Genomic DNA, 16,766 nt, shown 5'->3' on the forward strand with positions numbered 1-16,766 from the left:
GCTGGAATTCTCACCAGCAGAAAGCACAAAGATCTGTTATCATTGTAGGACTCCAGGCTGCAAAACACAGGAGGTCATCAGCTTCCACTGAAACAAGTGCATGCAGAGAACGTTCACTGTGTTTCAGCACCAGATGCTTTGTTTCCTTTTGTTTCTAACATACACCTACATAGCTAGGTTTGAACTGTCAAATGTTTGTACACATCATTTGGTAGCTCAGTGCCACTTTTCTGTCACATCTGGAATTTTTTTCAGCTATTCAGTCATGCATGACCCACCACATTTAAGTTATACACTTTGTGACCTGCTAGTCATGTATAGTTGTGACTGCAAGAGACATGAAAAGCCAAGGGAGTGTAGCAATTATGAGTAAGAGTAGCCGGAGAGTAGGCTATGGGGTTAAATCTTTCTTCCTAAGAACAGGATGTTTGGATCTAGTGTAAGAGTTAAACTATACTTCTGTGTCTTGGAGGCACAGTGTAGTCACAATTCTCTCTAGACAGGTTTTCTGTTATGCTTATATTAGCCTTGGGGAAGGGGGGGGGGGACAGGCCCAGCAAAAAAAACCCCTGCTGTAGAAGATTAAATTATCCCCATACTGTGGAAGTAGTATAATACTTTCCAGATACATTGCTTTTTCTCTCAAAAGAGTCAACCATGTGTGAGGGGAGGGGAAGAAGGAGAAATACACAACAGTCTGCTCATTGAGCTGACCTTGTCATGTGGCTGACTCACAGGGGACAGATGTCAGATTTGTTTATAACGGTGCATTAGAGACTGGCATCCCCAAAATATTAAGGAGCTGAGGCCCGAGGAGGCTGCTACGTATTCAAAGCAGCTGTATAATTCATTGCCCAAGTAATCAAAATTACATCCTCCACATCACTTCTGTGCTTATAGAAGAACCATACTACTGGCTTTTAGCAAAAGATGACCAGAAAAAGGGAGTGAAAAGGAAAGTGTCAGGCCTGTGCCAAGGCTGTCCTGGGAGAAAAAATGCAAATGCCACATGTTGGATCTCCCTCTGTGTTTGGCTACTTGCTTGGCAAGTGTAGAGTTTGAGTAGTTCATAGTGAAAGGGCCTGCTCCCTTTTCAGTCCTGCACTATCCTCCTGACCTAATACCCCAGTAGTAAAAAGAGGCCTGAACTTGTTGGAAATTAGAGGAGATTCATTTTTCCAGATGATTAGCTCTTCCAAAAATGTATACCCCTCTCTCTGATTCTATAATTATTAAAAATCTGTTACTCAGCAGCCAAAATTAATAAAGAATAGCCTATTGTGGAATCTTAAGTACACAGAAGCTGAGCTATTAAAAACGTTGCATCTTGACTGATGATCATGTCACTGAAAAGTTCAGTTTGTAGGAAGGGAGTTCAGAAGTGGCAAAACAGCACAGGAGTAAGCCTCTGGAGAGGGGTTGGCACCCACTGAATAGTTTTTTTTTAAATGTATGGAAATCAGTGTGTTTTAGAGAGTAGAATAAATAGTAGTATTGCAGAGGGATTGGCAGCTTTGTCCCCAAGAGATGGAATTTCTGAGGAAACTTCCAGCTTAAGTTTGGTAACACTCTGACCCAAAAACAACCACCTTTTTTTGAAGTGTTGCAGTTCTTGATTTACCATAACTTTGCAGCAGTAGCATCAAAGAAGTTTCATTATTAACAGTACATGCAATATGCTAAATCTCATTGTCTGTAGTTATTCACTGATTATAACTAATAATCTATTTAATTAATCAATAATCATAATTAACATAACCATCAATTAGGTTTGAAGTCACACTGAAAAGAAATGCATTAATGGTATTTTTTGCATTGTAAAATTTCTAGGATTTGCTTTCTATTTAAACACTTAATTAAACAAATATTTTTAAAGTATTTTTAGATTTTTCCTGCCTGGGAATATTTTTGTTCATCATTTTGTTTATTAAAAAAAAAAAAAAAAGAAGCACTTTTAGGATGATCACGCATTCAGCATGACTGAGATTTCTGAAATAGGCATTTTATCACTGATGTATCAGCTCTATTTTTGGTCTTACACATACTGAGAGGCTTTCTATTAAGATTTGGCAAAAGATCAAGGGGTCTGAGAAGTTGCATGAAAATATTTATTGTATTTCTAATGCCGGACTCTAACTGGCATTCACTGAACAATTAAATGCTAAAATCAATGCTGGAATTAGGTATAACTTGATTTTCCAAAATTGTAATGATAATAGATTTCAATCACATCTGGCATTTGAAATCAAACTGAGTTGAAATTAAACCCAACAGCGTTATATCTGGAAGAAAGACCATCATATCATGTCTCTGCAATTAGTTTCCACAAAACTTGGACAATGATGAGGTAAAAATCCTTTAGAGAATAGACCAGTTCCTTAGGGCCACATGAAACGTATCCAAAAAAGGGACAAGCAGCAGCAGAAACTCAAGTTCAGAGAGAAAAGCAAAAAGCCTTTATACAGTTGCAAATCTTAGACTTCTGAAAAGCCTGAATGCCTTCTCTTATAAGCCTGAGGCATTTACAAATTAAGTTTAGAACATAAAAAAAAAATCTACAAACCTGACTTTTAGGTCATGCAAGTCCCCTACTCTATAGCCATCCTGTGCTTAGTCTCTCAAAAGTCCTCATGACAGCCTAGTTCGCAATGCATTTGAGCTTGTGCTTGGTCTTAATCCCAGTCCTGCATAGCAGTCTCATTGAGGGTGAAGGTACAGCACTGGTGTAGCTAAGCAGGAGCCATGGTTTCTCAAAACCAACAGAAAATGGCAGAATTTGAGCAGATACTATTTCTTCTTCCTGACCTGTTTCTGGAAGGTATTCAATCATAGCAATTTCCTGCCAGGATAAGAGAGACCTATCCTCCTTCCGTTCTCTCCTGTCTTTCGTGAATCTCACAGCAAAGTACAACAGGACAACAGCCAGGGTGGTTGAAAGCTGCAATTGCTGTTAGTAGTTGGCTAAGAATAGGAATACCTTGTCTCCTCCAACCCACCACAGTCCTCTTTTTTGTCTCATCCATCTGTTGTGCCTTGTCATTTAGACCATGAATTCTTTGGCACAAGGGCTGACATTTATGATACATTTTAATAGAAACTTCCACAATGCCTTGCAGTATGAACACATAATTATTAAATAGACCATCCTTCTCCCAAGTACGTGGCTGGTATGTTTTCAATGAGGAGGAACCAGTGGCATTCACTAGGTATCTCTTTGAGGCAATCTGTTTATTTACCTGTTTGCTTACAAAGATTTCTTTGTCATTCTGATTCCCAGAAAACAATAGAAACACCAGCAAGCAGCTCCCATGCTCAGGAACTTCTTTCTTGCTGTGGCAGGGTTGCAGAACAACCTAAGGATCTAAGAATTTCCTGGCCATCCAAGTGTAAAAATTATTTACAAAATATAAAAGATTCCAATAGTGCATCAGGTATTCCTTAACTCTTTTTGGCAGGTGGGCTAGTCATATTGTCTTTATTCTGCATCTGGCTAATCAAGTCTTGACTTTCTCTGAATGCTACATACATACTGCCCCTCTCTTTTCTGCCTATCTTTTATTACAGGCAGGTAAAAATAATCAATTCCACAGCCTTTGTATTTGCATCCAGTCTCAAGGAAAGTCACTCAAATTATTCTGGCCAGCACACTGAGCAGTAACTTCAGCAGTCAACTACAATTACAAGAGAGGCTTTTCATTTTTCTACCTGCTTAGCCTGACTGAAAGACAGCCCAGGCTAATAATTTTTGTAACCCATGTTCAAAGAACGTCTGCTGGTAGCCACCAACACAGCCCAATAGAACACCACCACAGCACCTGGATAGGAGTTCACAATAAGAGATAATGCCAGTAGTGCATTTTAGCAAAGCAAAGAGAAGTCACGTGACTGCAACCTGCAATACAGGGTCAGGCATTTGAGTATGTGACAGTCCATGGTTGCACTCTCAGAAAGCCCATGTATTTTAAGGTATTATTCTACTGAAGTTAAATACAGACTCTGCTTAACTAAGTGCTGGCAAATATAAGAGTTAGATACCAGTGTACAGTCTTAAAGAAAGTGAATGTATAGAAGCTACTGATTCCCAGAGAGTTGGATTATGTATGCATCCAGCTGCATATTCTTTCAAGGTAAGAGAAACTGTGGGAGAGGGTGTGCTTACTTGTTGCCTTTCTTTCGGTTTGAGCCTCACTGTCTCCATGGTGTCATTTAAGAAACTATCCACATCTGATTGCCGCTGACTTGCCTGTAATGCTTGCAGAGAGCATGTGGTTTTAGTGAAGCGCTGATTGTTTGGAAATTCTCCAAGGAGGGGAAGCACCTTGAATTAGAAACTTAGCACTCTGCAGACACCCTGTGGAACAGTAAAGTTAAAAGTCCTGCACTTTAATTCAAGAGCAAGTAGTTCAGTTTTTCCTTCAGAGCAACAGGCTTTGTGCCTTGTGGAAGGCCAGCAACAAAAGTCAGTGCCCCAGGTGCTGAGCCATCCAAAGGACAACCTTATGCTATTCAGGGTTCCACCCACTCCAATAGATTTTCCTGCTAAGGCTTAGCTTTCCACTGCATTTACGTTTGCAAGACCTCTGCTGTCATACCAGACCTGTATCCTGCATTATAGAGGGTGCAGTATGGAGGAGTTCCAGGTGCAGGATAAGAGATGGGGCATATACTGGTACTGGAGACCTCAAGGCTATAAACAACTCGCCCAATGGTCAGATAAAGAAATGCAGAACTGCAGCTGGCAAAAGTGATTTTAGGGGTAACAAAAAGTACAAAGAACAAGCATACAACATATGTAAACCAAGCCACATATAGTAAATTGGGGTGTAATGTGAAAAAACAGACCAAAAGAGAAAGAGCAAGGTTTAAAAGTACATTAGCAAACGTAAGAATGAACCCAAGTGGTTCCTAGAGTAAAGAAGAATCACCATCAAAGTCATACTGCTCCTGAAAAAGGGTTTGGAATGCACTACACTAGTCATAAATAGCTCATTTTATACAGAATAACTACTTGTTACTCCTAGGTATTTATCCAAAAATCATGCAGAATTGTACCATACAACAGAAGTGAAAATAAAACAAGTCAGGCATAGCCTAACTTCTAAGGTCATTAGAAAAACTGCTGTTACAATTAAACCAAATAAAACCAAAGCCCTAGACAGGTCAAGACATGTACAGACAATGTTTGACAAGCCCCAATCCTAAGTCCTTGTAAATTCAATACAAAATCTATGGCTTGTTAGTAGCAATGACGATACTGTATTCAGTGGGCTATAGCTATCTACATGTTCCTCTTTTCATTCATTTAAAGCCATGGGAAACTACTCTTAGGGAAGTTTTAACAGAAGCGTTTCCATTTGCCTGGGTGCACCTCAGCAAGTCTGGGCCTCGTGGTTAAGGAGTAGCCAACTTCTGGGCCTTGGGCAGGACCAACATGGCTTCCACGTGTAGGCTATATCATATGACCAATAACAAATTGTGCTGGCACTGTGGGTCCTGGATGATCCTAATCCTCACAAGTAACTGAGGAGCACCCCAGAATAACCCCAGGGGCAATCATGGCATGTCCCACAGAAGAATGATGGGCAGCCTGAAGAACTGTTACCTCCTGCTTCTGAACTCCTCTTATAGCCATCTCTTCTTTCAGTTCTCTGCAATGTGATATATGTCTTGTGGCTCTTGGCCAGAAGGAAAATTTGTTACATATCCCATCAGTGCAGAGAAGTTATTGTGCTACTGAATGCTCTTTTGCTTTGTCCTGAGTTATGTAACATACAAGAGTTTTTCACCTTTTATTTTTCTCCTTAGAAGATCTCTGGGTATTTACATCCTTGTTGAGCTCTTGGGAATAGAGATCATCTTTTCTCATGCTTGGACAATTCCTAGCTCAATAGAGCAAAATCTTTCTAAATATTAATAGCATTAATTATTGTTAATAGCAAACTCCTATGGCTTAATAAAGGCTTTTAACCTACAGTTTAAGGAAATAACAGGAGGGAAAAAATATTTTTTTAAAAAATAAATAAACTCTGAATGAAAATTTCTCTGCAGCTATGCTGATCATGGTTCTGACTTTAAGACTCTAAGCCAAATTTACAGTCTAAATTTCAAACTAAACAGGGATTGTTCTCCTTTAGCCAACCACGGAAGTAAGAGTATAAAGACTTATTAGTCAAGATATGTGAACAGAGTTTGGAGGTTTTATTATTCTAATTAGGAACAGGAAAATTCCTATTCCATTTGGTAATTAAAACAATACACATTCTACCATCTAATTATATTTGACATTTTCAAGGTGTTGGGAGCTGAAGTCTATAATTGCAGAACTACTGCTGCCTTAAGCAGAACGCTCCATAAATATTCATATATTAAATAGCCAGTTATACTGTTTAGAAGACGTTTGCTATTTTTTTTAGAAATGTTAGACTTTTAGAAGATGCATTTTATATTTGTATTTTTAAAAAGATAGGAAGAAAAATGTCCTGTGGGATCTGACATACTGTATATAGCAAATTGGCTATAAACCTATTCATTAGTATTGTAAGCAGTTAAGCTGGAGATTCATAGTCCTTTAGAATTATTTTTTTTCCTTAAGCAGAATGGGTAATTACAGTCAGAAATAATATGGGAGTCCTGTAGTGAAGTCATAAGACAGTAAAATGCAATTCTTAAGATTCCTTGAGTTTGTAATTAACAATAAAATTATAGCTTACATACAGTAGTTTTTAAAAAAAAAGTTATCCACATACTTTAGTGTGTCACAATAAAATACTACTTCGTATATATCCTATTTTTAATAGTTCAATATTGCCATTTAAAACAGTTGCCTGCCTAGGTATACCATAATCAAATTAGAGGTGGACTTGCAGGTAACCCAGAGCCTGTTGTTCAGGGAGAGGCTTTCCTTTTCTTGACATTAGAGAAATAGAAAAATATACAATAAGGATGAAATTGTGAGTGCAAGGTGTTCGTGAGTGCCTGCTCTGTGTTACCATTCTAGGAAATGAACCTTTGGGGACATCTAAATAAAAGGACATAATTTCTGAAAAGAAGGGCAATAGGCAGTTTGCTCGTTTTGTCCATTTAGCTCATCTCATTGGAATAGGTTTGTATCCTGTTATAAGATGCTTTGCCCCATGGTAGGCTGGACCCTGGCTAAGTCATTGGGTTTGATTTTCAAATAGTTAATAATAAAAGACATTGCAGATGTTTCAATCAAGCAGAATTAAATGCTGTGTAGAAGTGAAGTTGCAACGCATGAGAGTTCAAACGCTGTGCAGTATTTCAGTGTCGTAGCAAGGGCAGCAGAGACTCAGTGCAAGCTTCCCGCACACCAGGTGAGCGCACACTGTGCCAGCCGTCTGGTTAGGAGGCCCCTTATCCCAAATAGCTCCACAGTCTCTGTGCTGGCAGGTGTGGAAAGAAGGGCACACAGTTCCACAACAATCTTAATTACTCCCAAAGTATGAAGACTTCAGGGAAGTCCTCTTTCATTCCTGCACATCTGTATAATGACTAGAATCAGTCTAGCCCATGCTGACTAATCACACATGATTTCATTATAGTCAATCAGAGACTGCATTCAGCAGGAAGTGAGAAGTAGTATTACCTATATAATGCATCCAGCTAAAGAACTGGGCTTCTTTCTGTGGTGGGCAGGAAGCAGGACTCAATTTTTTTTTACATTGTATATAATTATTCCATACATATTATATGTCAGATATATAATAGTTCTATTATATATTATGTATCCACATAACATGTATATATTACATCCTGTGTATATTATATGCTATACCTAATATGTATGTGTAATATAGTATGTGTGTGCAAATAGGCATACATGTTTGGATTTTATATATATACACACACACTACTTCCTGAAACAAACTTACTAGATGGCTGGTGTTATTTTTGTAATGCTCATAGCGCCAAGGGATGTCAGTACACATTCCCCCCCTTTCTACACAATTACAGCCTCTATACCATGTAATGTTACAATGCAATCAGCTTGAACAAAGATAACCAAACAGGCAAAATTCTTCTATTCCCTGACTTCTGCAGATTTTGCTTAGAACACTTTGAAGACACAACCCACCCTCTTCAGATCTGTCCTCCAGCATGTCAAAGATAAGCTGTTCTTTCCAAACAAAATCTAAGTTGTATTAAAGATGTCTCAGTGAAATTTAGCTAGAACTCTCCTTTAACCACCCAAAATTCCATTTTATGCACAAAAATGTCTGCATTTTAAAAGCTCAGTGTTTAAAAATCTGAAAATGGCCAGTTAAGGCAAGAAACCATTGTCCTTCTGCCATATATAGCAGGTTTTATTCATCATTTTTCCAATACACATATTTATCCAGTTTTACCTCTGCTCTGTTATTCCATTGTGGACTAGAATGAATGACATTGATTTTAACCAATTGTTTTTGTAAAAGTGTACTGAACATGGCAATAATATAATCTAAGTTTGCCCAAATTTGTATTAGGACAATCCCTATTTCTCATGAGGTGCTTGATGCAAAAGCAGAGGGTTTTTTTCTCAAGAGATGTGGTACAGCCTTATCAGATATTTATGATTTTATCCTCTAAGTGTATCTATTTAGTAGTTGCAAGCTTTTACTTTTCAGCTGCAGCTAACAGGAAAAATTAATGTGATAGCCATCTTAAAAAGAAAAAACCAAAAGGAAACAGGCAGTTAACATAGGTACCTCCGAGGGAAGGAGTCATATATCCATTTCAGTGGAGGAGCAGGCTGTTGTTCTAATGTTGCCATGTTCAGTGAAGAATGTGTGAAACAACAAACAAGCAGTTTCTGAGCATTTACTAAGAAGATACAGAGAACAATCACATGCTGCTGGTCACCTCTGAATGCCCTGATGCCCACAGCAGGGGCAGGGCTGCCCTCTCTGTTCAATTATAAACCAATGGCTTCAAAATGCCTTTTTGCTATTTCTTCTTTTAAACAAATTCCTTCCACAGAGGCTTACTGGTTGAATCTGTGTTTTCAGGAGCTGGTGGCAAACTAGGGTGAATTTATCCCCAGAGGGGCCAACTTCACTCTTAATAAATTACTGGAAGTAATTGCAAAGGGTAAAATCATTAAATAGCTAAAGGATAAAAGAACTGTGAACTGTAGTCATCATGGTTCTAAACAGACTGAGTCTTGCCAAAGTTAATTGCTTTTTTGATAGAATTACAAAATGAATGTTCAAAGGCAGAGCACTGTATTATCACAGATTTAGATTCTAGGATACTGTTTTTCGTTAACTGTTACATTGAAACTAAATGCAAACTGGCTTTGATATAAACACTGTCATATACATAACAAAGAGCTAAAAAGTGTCATGATGAACAGCAGAACACTGAGGCCCCACATGGGAGACTGCAGTCTTAGTGCTTCCTTTAAAAAAAAATAATTAAAGTTTTTCAGTTAATGATTCATAGATGAAAAGGCTAAATTATGTAGACTAAAGATTGGATTGAGTGTTTTGACTGGCTTGGTAGACAACAGGGTTATGTGATATCAACAGAATAGTATATCTCTAGAGAATTAATTATTTAAAAATGGTAAAATGGTTATGACAAGGAGCAGTGAGATGTAAATAGCAGTCATCACAGAGATTTATTAACGGGCTATGTTGCCTTTGCAAAAGTATTGCTATTCCATCTCCAATAGTAATTTGTTGCTTTCTTCTCTTCCAGTTGCCCATATTGGCATCTTCTGTTGTTAGCCTCTATTTTCTTGAACTTACTGATGTCTTCAAGCCAGTTCATTCTGGATTTAATTGCTATGACAAGAGTCTGAGTATGCCATACATTGAACCTACACAAGAGTCTGTTCCCTTCCTGATGTTGCTTAGTCTGGTTTTTGCTGGACCATCAATTACGGTAAGTTTGAGGTGCCACTGTCACTTATTAAAGATTTCGAACAGAGTTTCAGCTGGCATAAAGAAAATAGCTCCTTTCATTTCAGTTAGTCTGCAGAGTGTCATCCAGGCTAATTACCTTAGGATTTTAAATTCATTTTTTATTCTTCTACAACAGAAGGAAAAACACTCCTTAAAACATTCCCTGTAGAACTTCATCTACCTGCACATCCTGATTGCGGGCATTAATGTTAAGAAACAGCATCCTTAGTAGGGCGAGAATAGTTTGAATCATTCTGTTATGCTGTACAAATATTTGAACTTTTACAGACAGGACATCTCCATGCTCTGAGATACACCCAAAATTCAAGATTTTGTTGGAAACTGAAGCCTTTCATTTGCAGCCATGAATATATCACTTTGTTAGTGCTAGCTTTATTCAGTGAGAAGGTATATCAAATGTGTCAGTGAAATCAATTACACTTTCCCAAATAGCACTGGGACTCCTCTAAATTGCAAGTTAGTCATTAAAAGCAGGGAAAAGGAGGCTGGTTTAATCATTCATCCAAAAGGAGGAGATGATTTCAGTAGAACAGAAATGTCCTGTCAGAATATGAGTGGTTTGGTCACTATTTTACAGAAAAAAAAATATATTTGCATGATACAGTTGAGTATTGTCCTTTCTGGAATTGTTGTGTCAAATTCAAATGAAATCTAAACACTTTATATATATACTAGAGGGAATTCACTTTGCCTGTTTTCAGGCAGCTCAGATAGGAGCCTTATTCTCACACCACTTCTGTTTGGTAAATGAAGAGAGAAATTCACCTTGAGTGTGTGATTCCATGCACCTAAAAAGCTGAATCAACCTTCTGAAAGGGTCTGTTCTCTCCCCTGACAGCAATGACTGTGCATCTCGGTTAGGCACTGCTCTAAGTCTAGCTGCAAATGTACCTCAGCTGCCAGCTCCTCTGAATTCTCTTAAATTCAACCAGTTCATTCCTTTTATAATATACAGCCAGTTTACAATTTAAAATTCTATAAAATTTGATGCACATATAAAAATCAAGTGCTATTCTCACTTTGCTTTCCAGGATGTTTTTTGTTCATTTGTCTTTTTTTAAACTGAACTCTTCTTACTTTGTTTGATATTGGTTGCTTTAGAAACCATTTTCAAAGAATTTTCCACAACCATCGGGCTAAAAAGTGTACTTATTTAGGAACTGGAAGCTAAGACTTTCAGTGGTCCTCATGCAGACACTTGCAGCAAACACTAAATACTGTGATAAAAACGAAACTTGTTGGTATTGCAGTTTGGCTGGGTTTCTTAAGTTTAGACAGTGTTTCTGATAGCAACAAAGTGGACTTCCCTGAAACAATGATAGAAGGAATGTATACAGGCTCGCTTGGGCCACAATAGAGGGGCAAAAGCTGATTTTTACTTCAGAGAGTTTATGTCAAGCCTAGGTAGTATCAAACACCTTCATCTGAGATGAAAGATGTCCAATTCATTAGAGTGTTTTTTAAGAGTTTTGCTTACAGCTGAATTACTTGCAGCACAGCAGTACAGACAACTAACCAAAAGCATGCCACATGAGGAACTTACACCCCCATCTGAGCATGCCTATCAAAGAGAAGATGGATAAAGGAAATAAATCCTGAAGCTTCAAAGTACAACCACTTAAAAGCTGCAAGCCTTAGGAAGGTGTAGTTTGTTTGTATTAGTGTGAGCATGAATGTGATGCATGTATTAGCTGGAGAATGGGCTCTGATATGTGAAATACACAACCTTCTTTAATAAAAGGCATTGAAGATGGTGTAGAACATCAGCACTTTATTTTTCAATACCACTTCAGAATTAAAAAACTAGGGGGGGAGGGTGGTGGTGTCATTTTTTCCCCTTTTGTTTGAAAAAATAGGGCAATGAAGCTCAATGCGAAAAGAAAATTGTGCCATTGTCATCTTTTAGATTTTAGCACTTATAATTGTTTTCATTAACATTTCAATGAATTACATAACTGTAAAATACAGAAAAGAAAGCATGAGCTATATGAGGAACTGAGGATGTCCAGTAACACAGCATATGCTAGCCTCTGTCTGCAGTACTTAACTGCAGTATGAGGCAGGTCATCAAGACTCAGTAAAATACAGGTGTCATTAAGCCACATATTAAATATTACCAAAGAGTCTAAATAAGAAAAAATATTTTAAAAAAGAGAGGGAGAAGAACCAAGCAAATTCTAGTCTCAATCCCTCCTTAAAGCTTTATATAAATATTAGAATAGGACTTTATTTTTCTATATTATTTTTGTTGATACACTCAGTGTTTCCCAAGACTGGAGAAAATATTATATCTATTCACTTTATAGTAAATTTTTTAACAAGTCTAGCATTTTAAAATTTATTTTCCCAAGTCATTATTACAGAAGGATGTGTGTGGATTTGGCTCTTTATGGTGGGTTTTTTCTTTGTTTTTTGCTTGTTATTAGTGAGAAGCAACTGCTTTTAACCAGGTCTGTTCTGTAGTTCTGAAGTGCTATAGAAAATTACCACCTGTATTATTGACATATGTCTTATTGCTTGTGTCATGTATGAAAATTTCTATATGTATTCATAAATCACACAGGACTTCAGTGTGGAACAACTGGCCTTGTTTGAAATTACCAACATGGACATTTTATGTCTGGAATATACTGGAATTGCAACGTGACTTCCATTTGCTTCAAAGAACTCTGATTCTCTGACATACATTCTCTCTAGTTAGTTATTAATTCAAAAATTTTAGGACCAGTTATTTAATCATATCAGTGTAGGTTTAAACCCTTATATGCCACTGACTGAAAACCTACTTAAAGGTAACCATGTGCTTTCTAACAGAGATCACCAGGAAATTAGAACACATTGATTTGGGAAATCAATTCGCAAGGAGAGAAATTCAATGCTGGCAGTCTTAGTCCTACTGCCTCCTCTACTGTGGGAGTTTGTTTCCTTGGAAATACCAGCCTCTGAATTTTCTTTGACATAGGCCTTGCTGTTTTGCAATTTTCTTATCTGTCACACAAGATAATCCAAAGCTTTGGTGTTTTTCCCTGTGCCAGACATTCCCTAGAGCTTGGCTAAAAACTGTTAGTTTCTCTGGTTTTTAAGTTTGCAATACTACTGATTTCTCTAGGAAGTTTCAGCTGTAAATTGATGAAATGGTGACAGATAATAGTGACCCTAGTTCTCATCTAATTAAAATTCCTTAAATAATCTTTATCACTGGCTTTTCCACGTAATGAGACAACCCTCACTACCTCATTTTTCTAGCAAAGAATGGAAACTTCAATTTATTAAACCTTCAGCTAAAAAGAGTTAGACTAAATTTGTCTATTTTATCTCCCTTCTCCTAGGGTGAGGGGTCTTAGTATGTACAAAGTTCACTGGTAATTAGAGCAGATTCAGCATAATTCAGATGCTTTAGCATCTCATTGCTTGCAAGCTTTATGCATTGCATGTATTAGTTTTCAGTGCATCTGTGGATAGACAAGGTGAACCTCCTGTTAGTGGTGAGAACTGCCTCACTAATTTCAATATTTCAACCCAACCCGCATTTTGAACTCTGTACAAGCCCAGTACAGAATTCCAAGTTGTTGCACTATTTAATAAGGATAACAATCAACCCTGAGACTGCAAATGCAGAAATAGATCTGGATTTTCCAGCAAGTAACTGCATTTTTCATTTATATTCTTCTCTTTATAAATTCTTGTCTATGGCTTCAGTCATAATCTATTTTGCTTGGTGTGTTCAGAGGGACCATAAGGACAGAACTTTTTCTACTGTGGAACTGGTTAAAACCCAAGCCAAATTAAACAAATACAGAAGAGCAGGCTGTCACATAATTAGAAGCTGCTGGAGGATTGCTAGGCTTGAGGCCAAGACTGAGTGCTAAAACCTCCTCAGGATCACAGTGGTTCTGGATTATTTTAGAGGCGATATTTTCTGATTATTACTTTTTTGTTGTAGAAGCACCACATTTCAGCGGTGGATCAAGACCTCAATTCCACTGAGCACTGTATACTGTATGCCACTTGCATTTATTTCAGTGCCACCTTCTAGCCTGCCCTCACTCAGGCTAAGTCGCATTACTTAATGTTACATATTGATACAAATCTTTCAAAGGCAAGTACATGTCAGTGGATGACATTGGTTGTGGTATAGTTATATTTCAGCCCTTTAAATTCAATCAGTGTCTTCTGAGTAACTGCTACATATAAATTAATGGCTCCTTTGTCATTGCAGATAATGATAGGAGAAGGAATTCTCTACTGTTGCCTGTCCAAAAGAAGAAATGGGATTGGAACAGAGGCCAATATTAATGCAGGAGGATGCAACTTCAATTCTTTCCTTAGAAGAGCGGTCAGATTTGTTGGTGGGTTTCAAATGTTAGTCACAAAGAGGAGCTTTGCATATACATTCAGTTTTCACCATGCAGGTTTCCTTTTCGGAACAGCCTTTCAAAGCAGTGTGGGGCTGTCACTGGCATAGATCTTCTGCCAGACAATGCAAGAAGAAACTGTCAAATGGAGTGATAGAGCAGTGCCATCTCAGTAGTGCAACATCTACACTCCCGTGTTTTCTGAAAGAATAATTTGGTTTTCCTTCTCTGCCCACCTTGCTTCCTTTTAATGGTTTCAGTGTATGGTTTCCCCTGCCAGTCTTCAGTGCATCATAAGGATTCAACCCACCTGGCATGGTATTCAGCATGACAGTAAAAACTTGACAGAAACTCTCGGTAGATTTTACATTCTTTTTCTGTGATGTGTTTTATCTATCTTGAGAAAGGGCTAGAATCTGGCAACCTAATGATAGGAACGTGTTGCATTATTTTATTTTACTTTTGTTTAATTTTCATTTATGAAAACTGAACTTGAAAAGGCAACTGGACTTTGTTCCCATTGTTACAGTTAATTTCCTCTACCAGTGAAGGGCTAAAGGAAAGGTTTTCTCTTTTCCATTAGAGAGGGCAGCCTAGACAAAGAACTTGCAGGACAGCAGACTGAAAACCTGGTAGAAGGACTATACACTAGGTTTCTGTAGTCTGGCAAGAGGTAATGACAGGACAGGTTATAGAGTCCATGACCAGTAAAGCATCCTCTTAAGAGCAGCAGTGAGGAAGTGAACACAGTGAATGGTAGATTAATCCTCCAGCAAGGAGGATTGTGAAAATACTCCGTGCTTTCCACTTCTCCTGTATGGCATCCCATTCCATCACCAAAAATGACAAGATCAAAGACACATGAATTTGGTTCTTGATTCATACTCTGAACCTGCAGTTTCTTTCTATATTTTAATAATTTTAACATTCTTTCAATTTTAAGATGAAAAATAAATTTATTTTTAAGAATACAAGTGGATAATTACAAGTATTTTTTTTAGATTTAATTACAAGTAAATCTTTAGGGAAAAAGCAGTTGAAAATGCTCAGTAAAACACCTGCATTTACTTCAACTGCATTGTGAATTTGCCATTATTAACTAGACAGAAACACTGATCAATTATCAAAAAGACTTAAGTATTTGGACTCGTGGAAAGACTTGGTACTCAAGAAATACCAGAGGTGTGAAGGTAGCCCAACTTATTGCCAGCTGATGAGTCCCTGGTGGTAAAAAGAGAACAGGTCAGAGCAGTGGTCTCAGAGCAGCTGTCCATGTTACTAAAAGCCTGTATCCCAGTGGGCAAGTCCAAGGACTGGATGAGTACTGATGCTCTTCTAAAATAGCCAGCTGCCCTTCAGATAGTTCATAAAACTGCTTTCCAAACTGAAGCAGCTCCAGTGTAGTTCACTTTTATGAAAAGATGTTGCAGGACATCGAGACATCAAAATGAAATGTTAGGTATCAACAGGAAAAAACCAAGCATAAATAATAATTTTTTTTTTTACATTAAAGAATTCAACTTTGCAATAAGCAAATACATCTTATTCTGCAGTTAAATTATTTCAAGTCCAATGACACAAGCCGCCAGAATTCCACTGAAAGTATTTTGTCAGAATGGATTAATCTAATCTATGCATATAATAAAGTTAACGAGCTCTATTGATTTCTTTCCTAGGTGTTCATGTCTTTGGTCTTTGTTCTACTGCTCTTGTTACTGATATTATACAGCTCTCAACAGGATATCAGGCACCATATTTCCTAACTGTTTGCAAGCCTAACTATACATCCTTAAATGTATCATGCTCAGAGAACTCGTATGTTGTGGAAGATATCTGCTCAGGAGCCGACCTCAATATTATCAATGCTGGAAGGTTGGTGCTATCCTTCATTGTGTACATTTTTAAATACCCATTTTTTATTTTCTGTCCCAGTTTCAAGGTTTTTTCTAGTTGAAGTCTTCATTATTTTGTCAGGTTTTTATAGCAAAGGTAAGAATTTAAGTGTGTTTTTAGTGATGTACAATTTTTTATATAAAGATATTAGGCTAACAGTGGGCTTTGGAAGACTTTGTCAGATTCCAAAGCACAGTCATTAGTAGCTACTTATTTTCCCTCCTTCAAAGCAGACAATTTCCTGTACAATTATTATTATGTATATCTTTGATTCCCCGTGGGATCTGGGTAAGTTCCCTGTTACAGGCAGGGGAAGAAGTCACCCAAGTACTTTATCTAAGACCTCTGTGTAACATACATTACTGTTCTGGCATTTTGGTCTTAGTTTGTGAGGCTTGGTTTGGGGATTTGTTGGAGTTTATTTGGGGTTTGTTTCTCTAATTGATTATTAATTTTTTTACATTGATGGCATTGAAAAAATACCTTTTTTAGAGGAAAGACCACAACAGTGCAAATCTGTATGTTCCTAAGCATATGCCTTTTCTTTCGTGGTATTTCTAACTGGTGGTTTATCCTCCTTGATCATTTA

General features: G+C 37.6%; 2 protein-coding genes across 2 annotated transcripts in view; one reads left to right on the forward strand and one right to left on the reverse strand.

The window, feature by feature from the left end:
* The window catches only part of PLPPR5 (phospholipid phosphatase related 5), a 232,761-nt gene that overhangs the window by 110,553 nt on the left and 105,442 nt on the right, over positions 1-16,766 (reverse strand). The window lies entirely within an intron of this gene.
* PLPPR4 (phospholipid phosphatase related 4) overlaps positions 1-16,766 on the forward strand; it is a 32,951-nt gene that overhangs the window by 3,750 nt on the left and 12,435 nt on the right. Inside the window, exons 2-4 of the mRNA XM_056355530.1 lie at positions 9,703-9,888; positions 14,149-14,278; positions 15,961-16,156. Of these exons, the coding sequence (XP_056211505.1) occupies positions 9,703-9,888; positions 14,149-14,278; positions 15,961-16,156 (512 nt within the window). The remainder of the gene's footprint in view (positions 1-9,702; positions 9,889-14,148; positions 14,279-15,960; positions 16,157-16,766) is intronic.

This window comes from Falco biarmicus, chromosome 11 (genome assembly GCF_023638135.1).
Source record: "Falco biarmicus isolate bFalBia1 chromosome 11, bFalBia1.pri, whole genome shotgun sequence".
Lineage (NCBI taxonomy): Eukaryota > Metazoa > Chordata > Aves > Falconiformes > Falconidae > Falco > Falco biarmicus.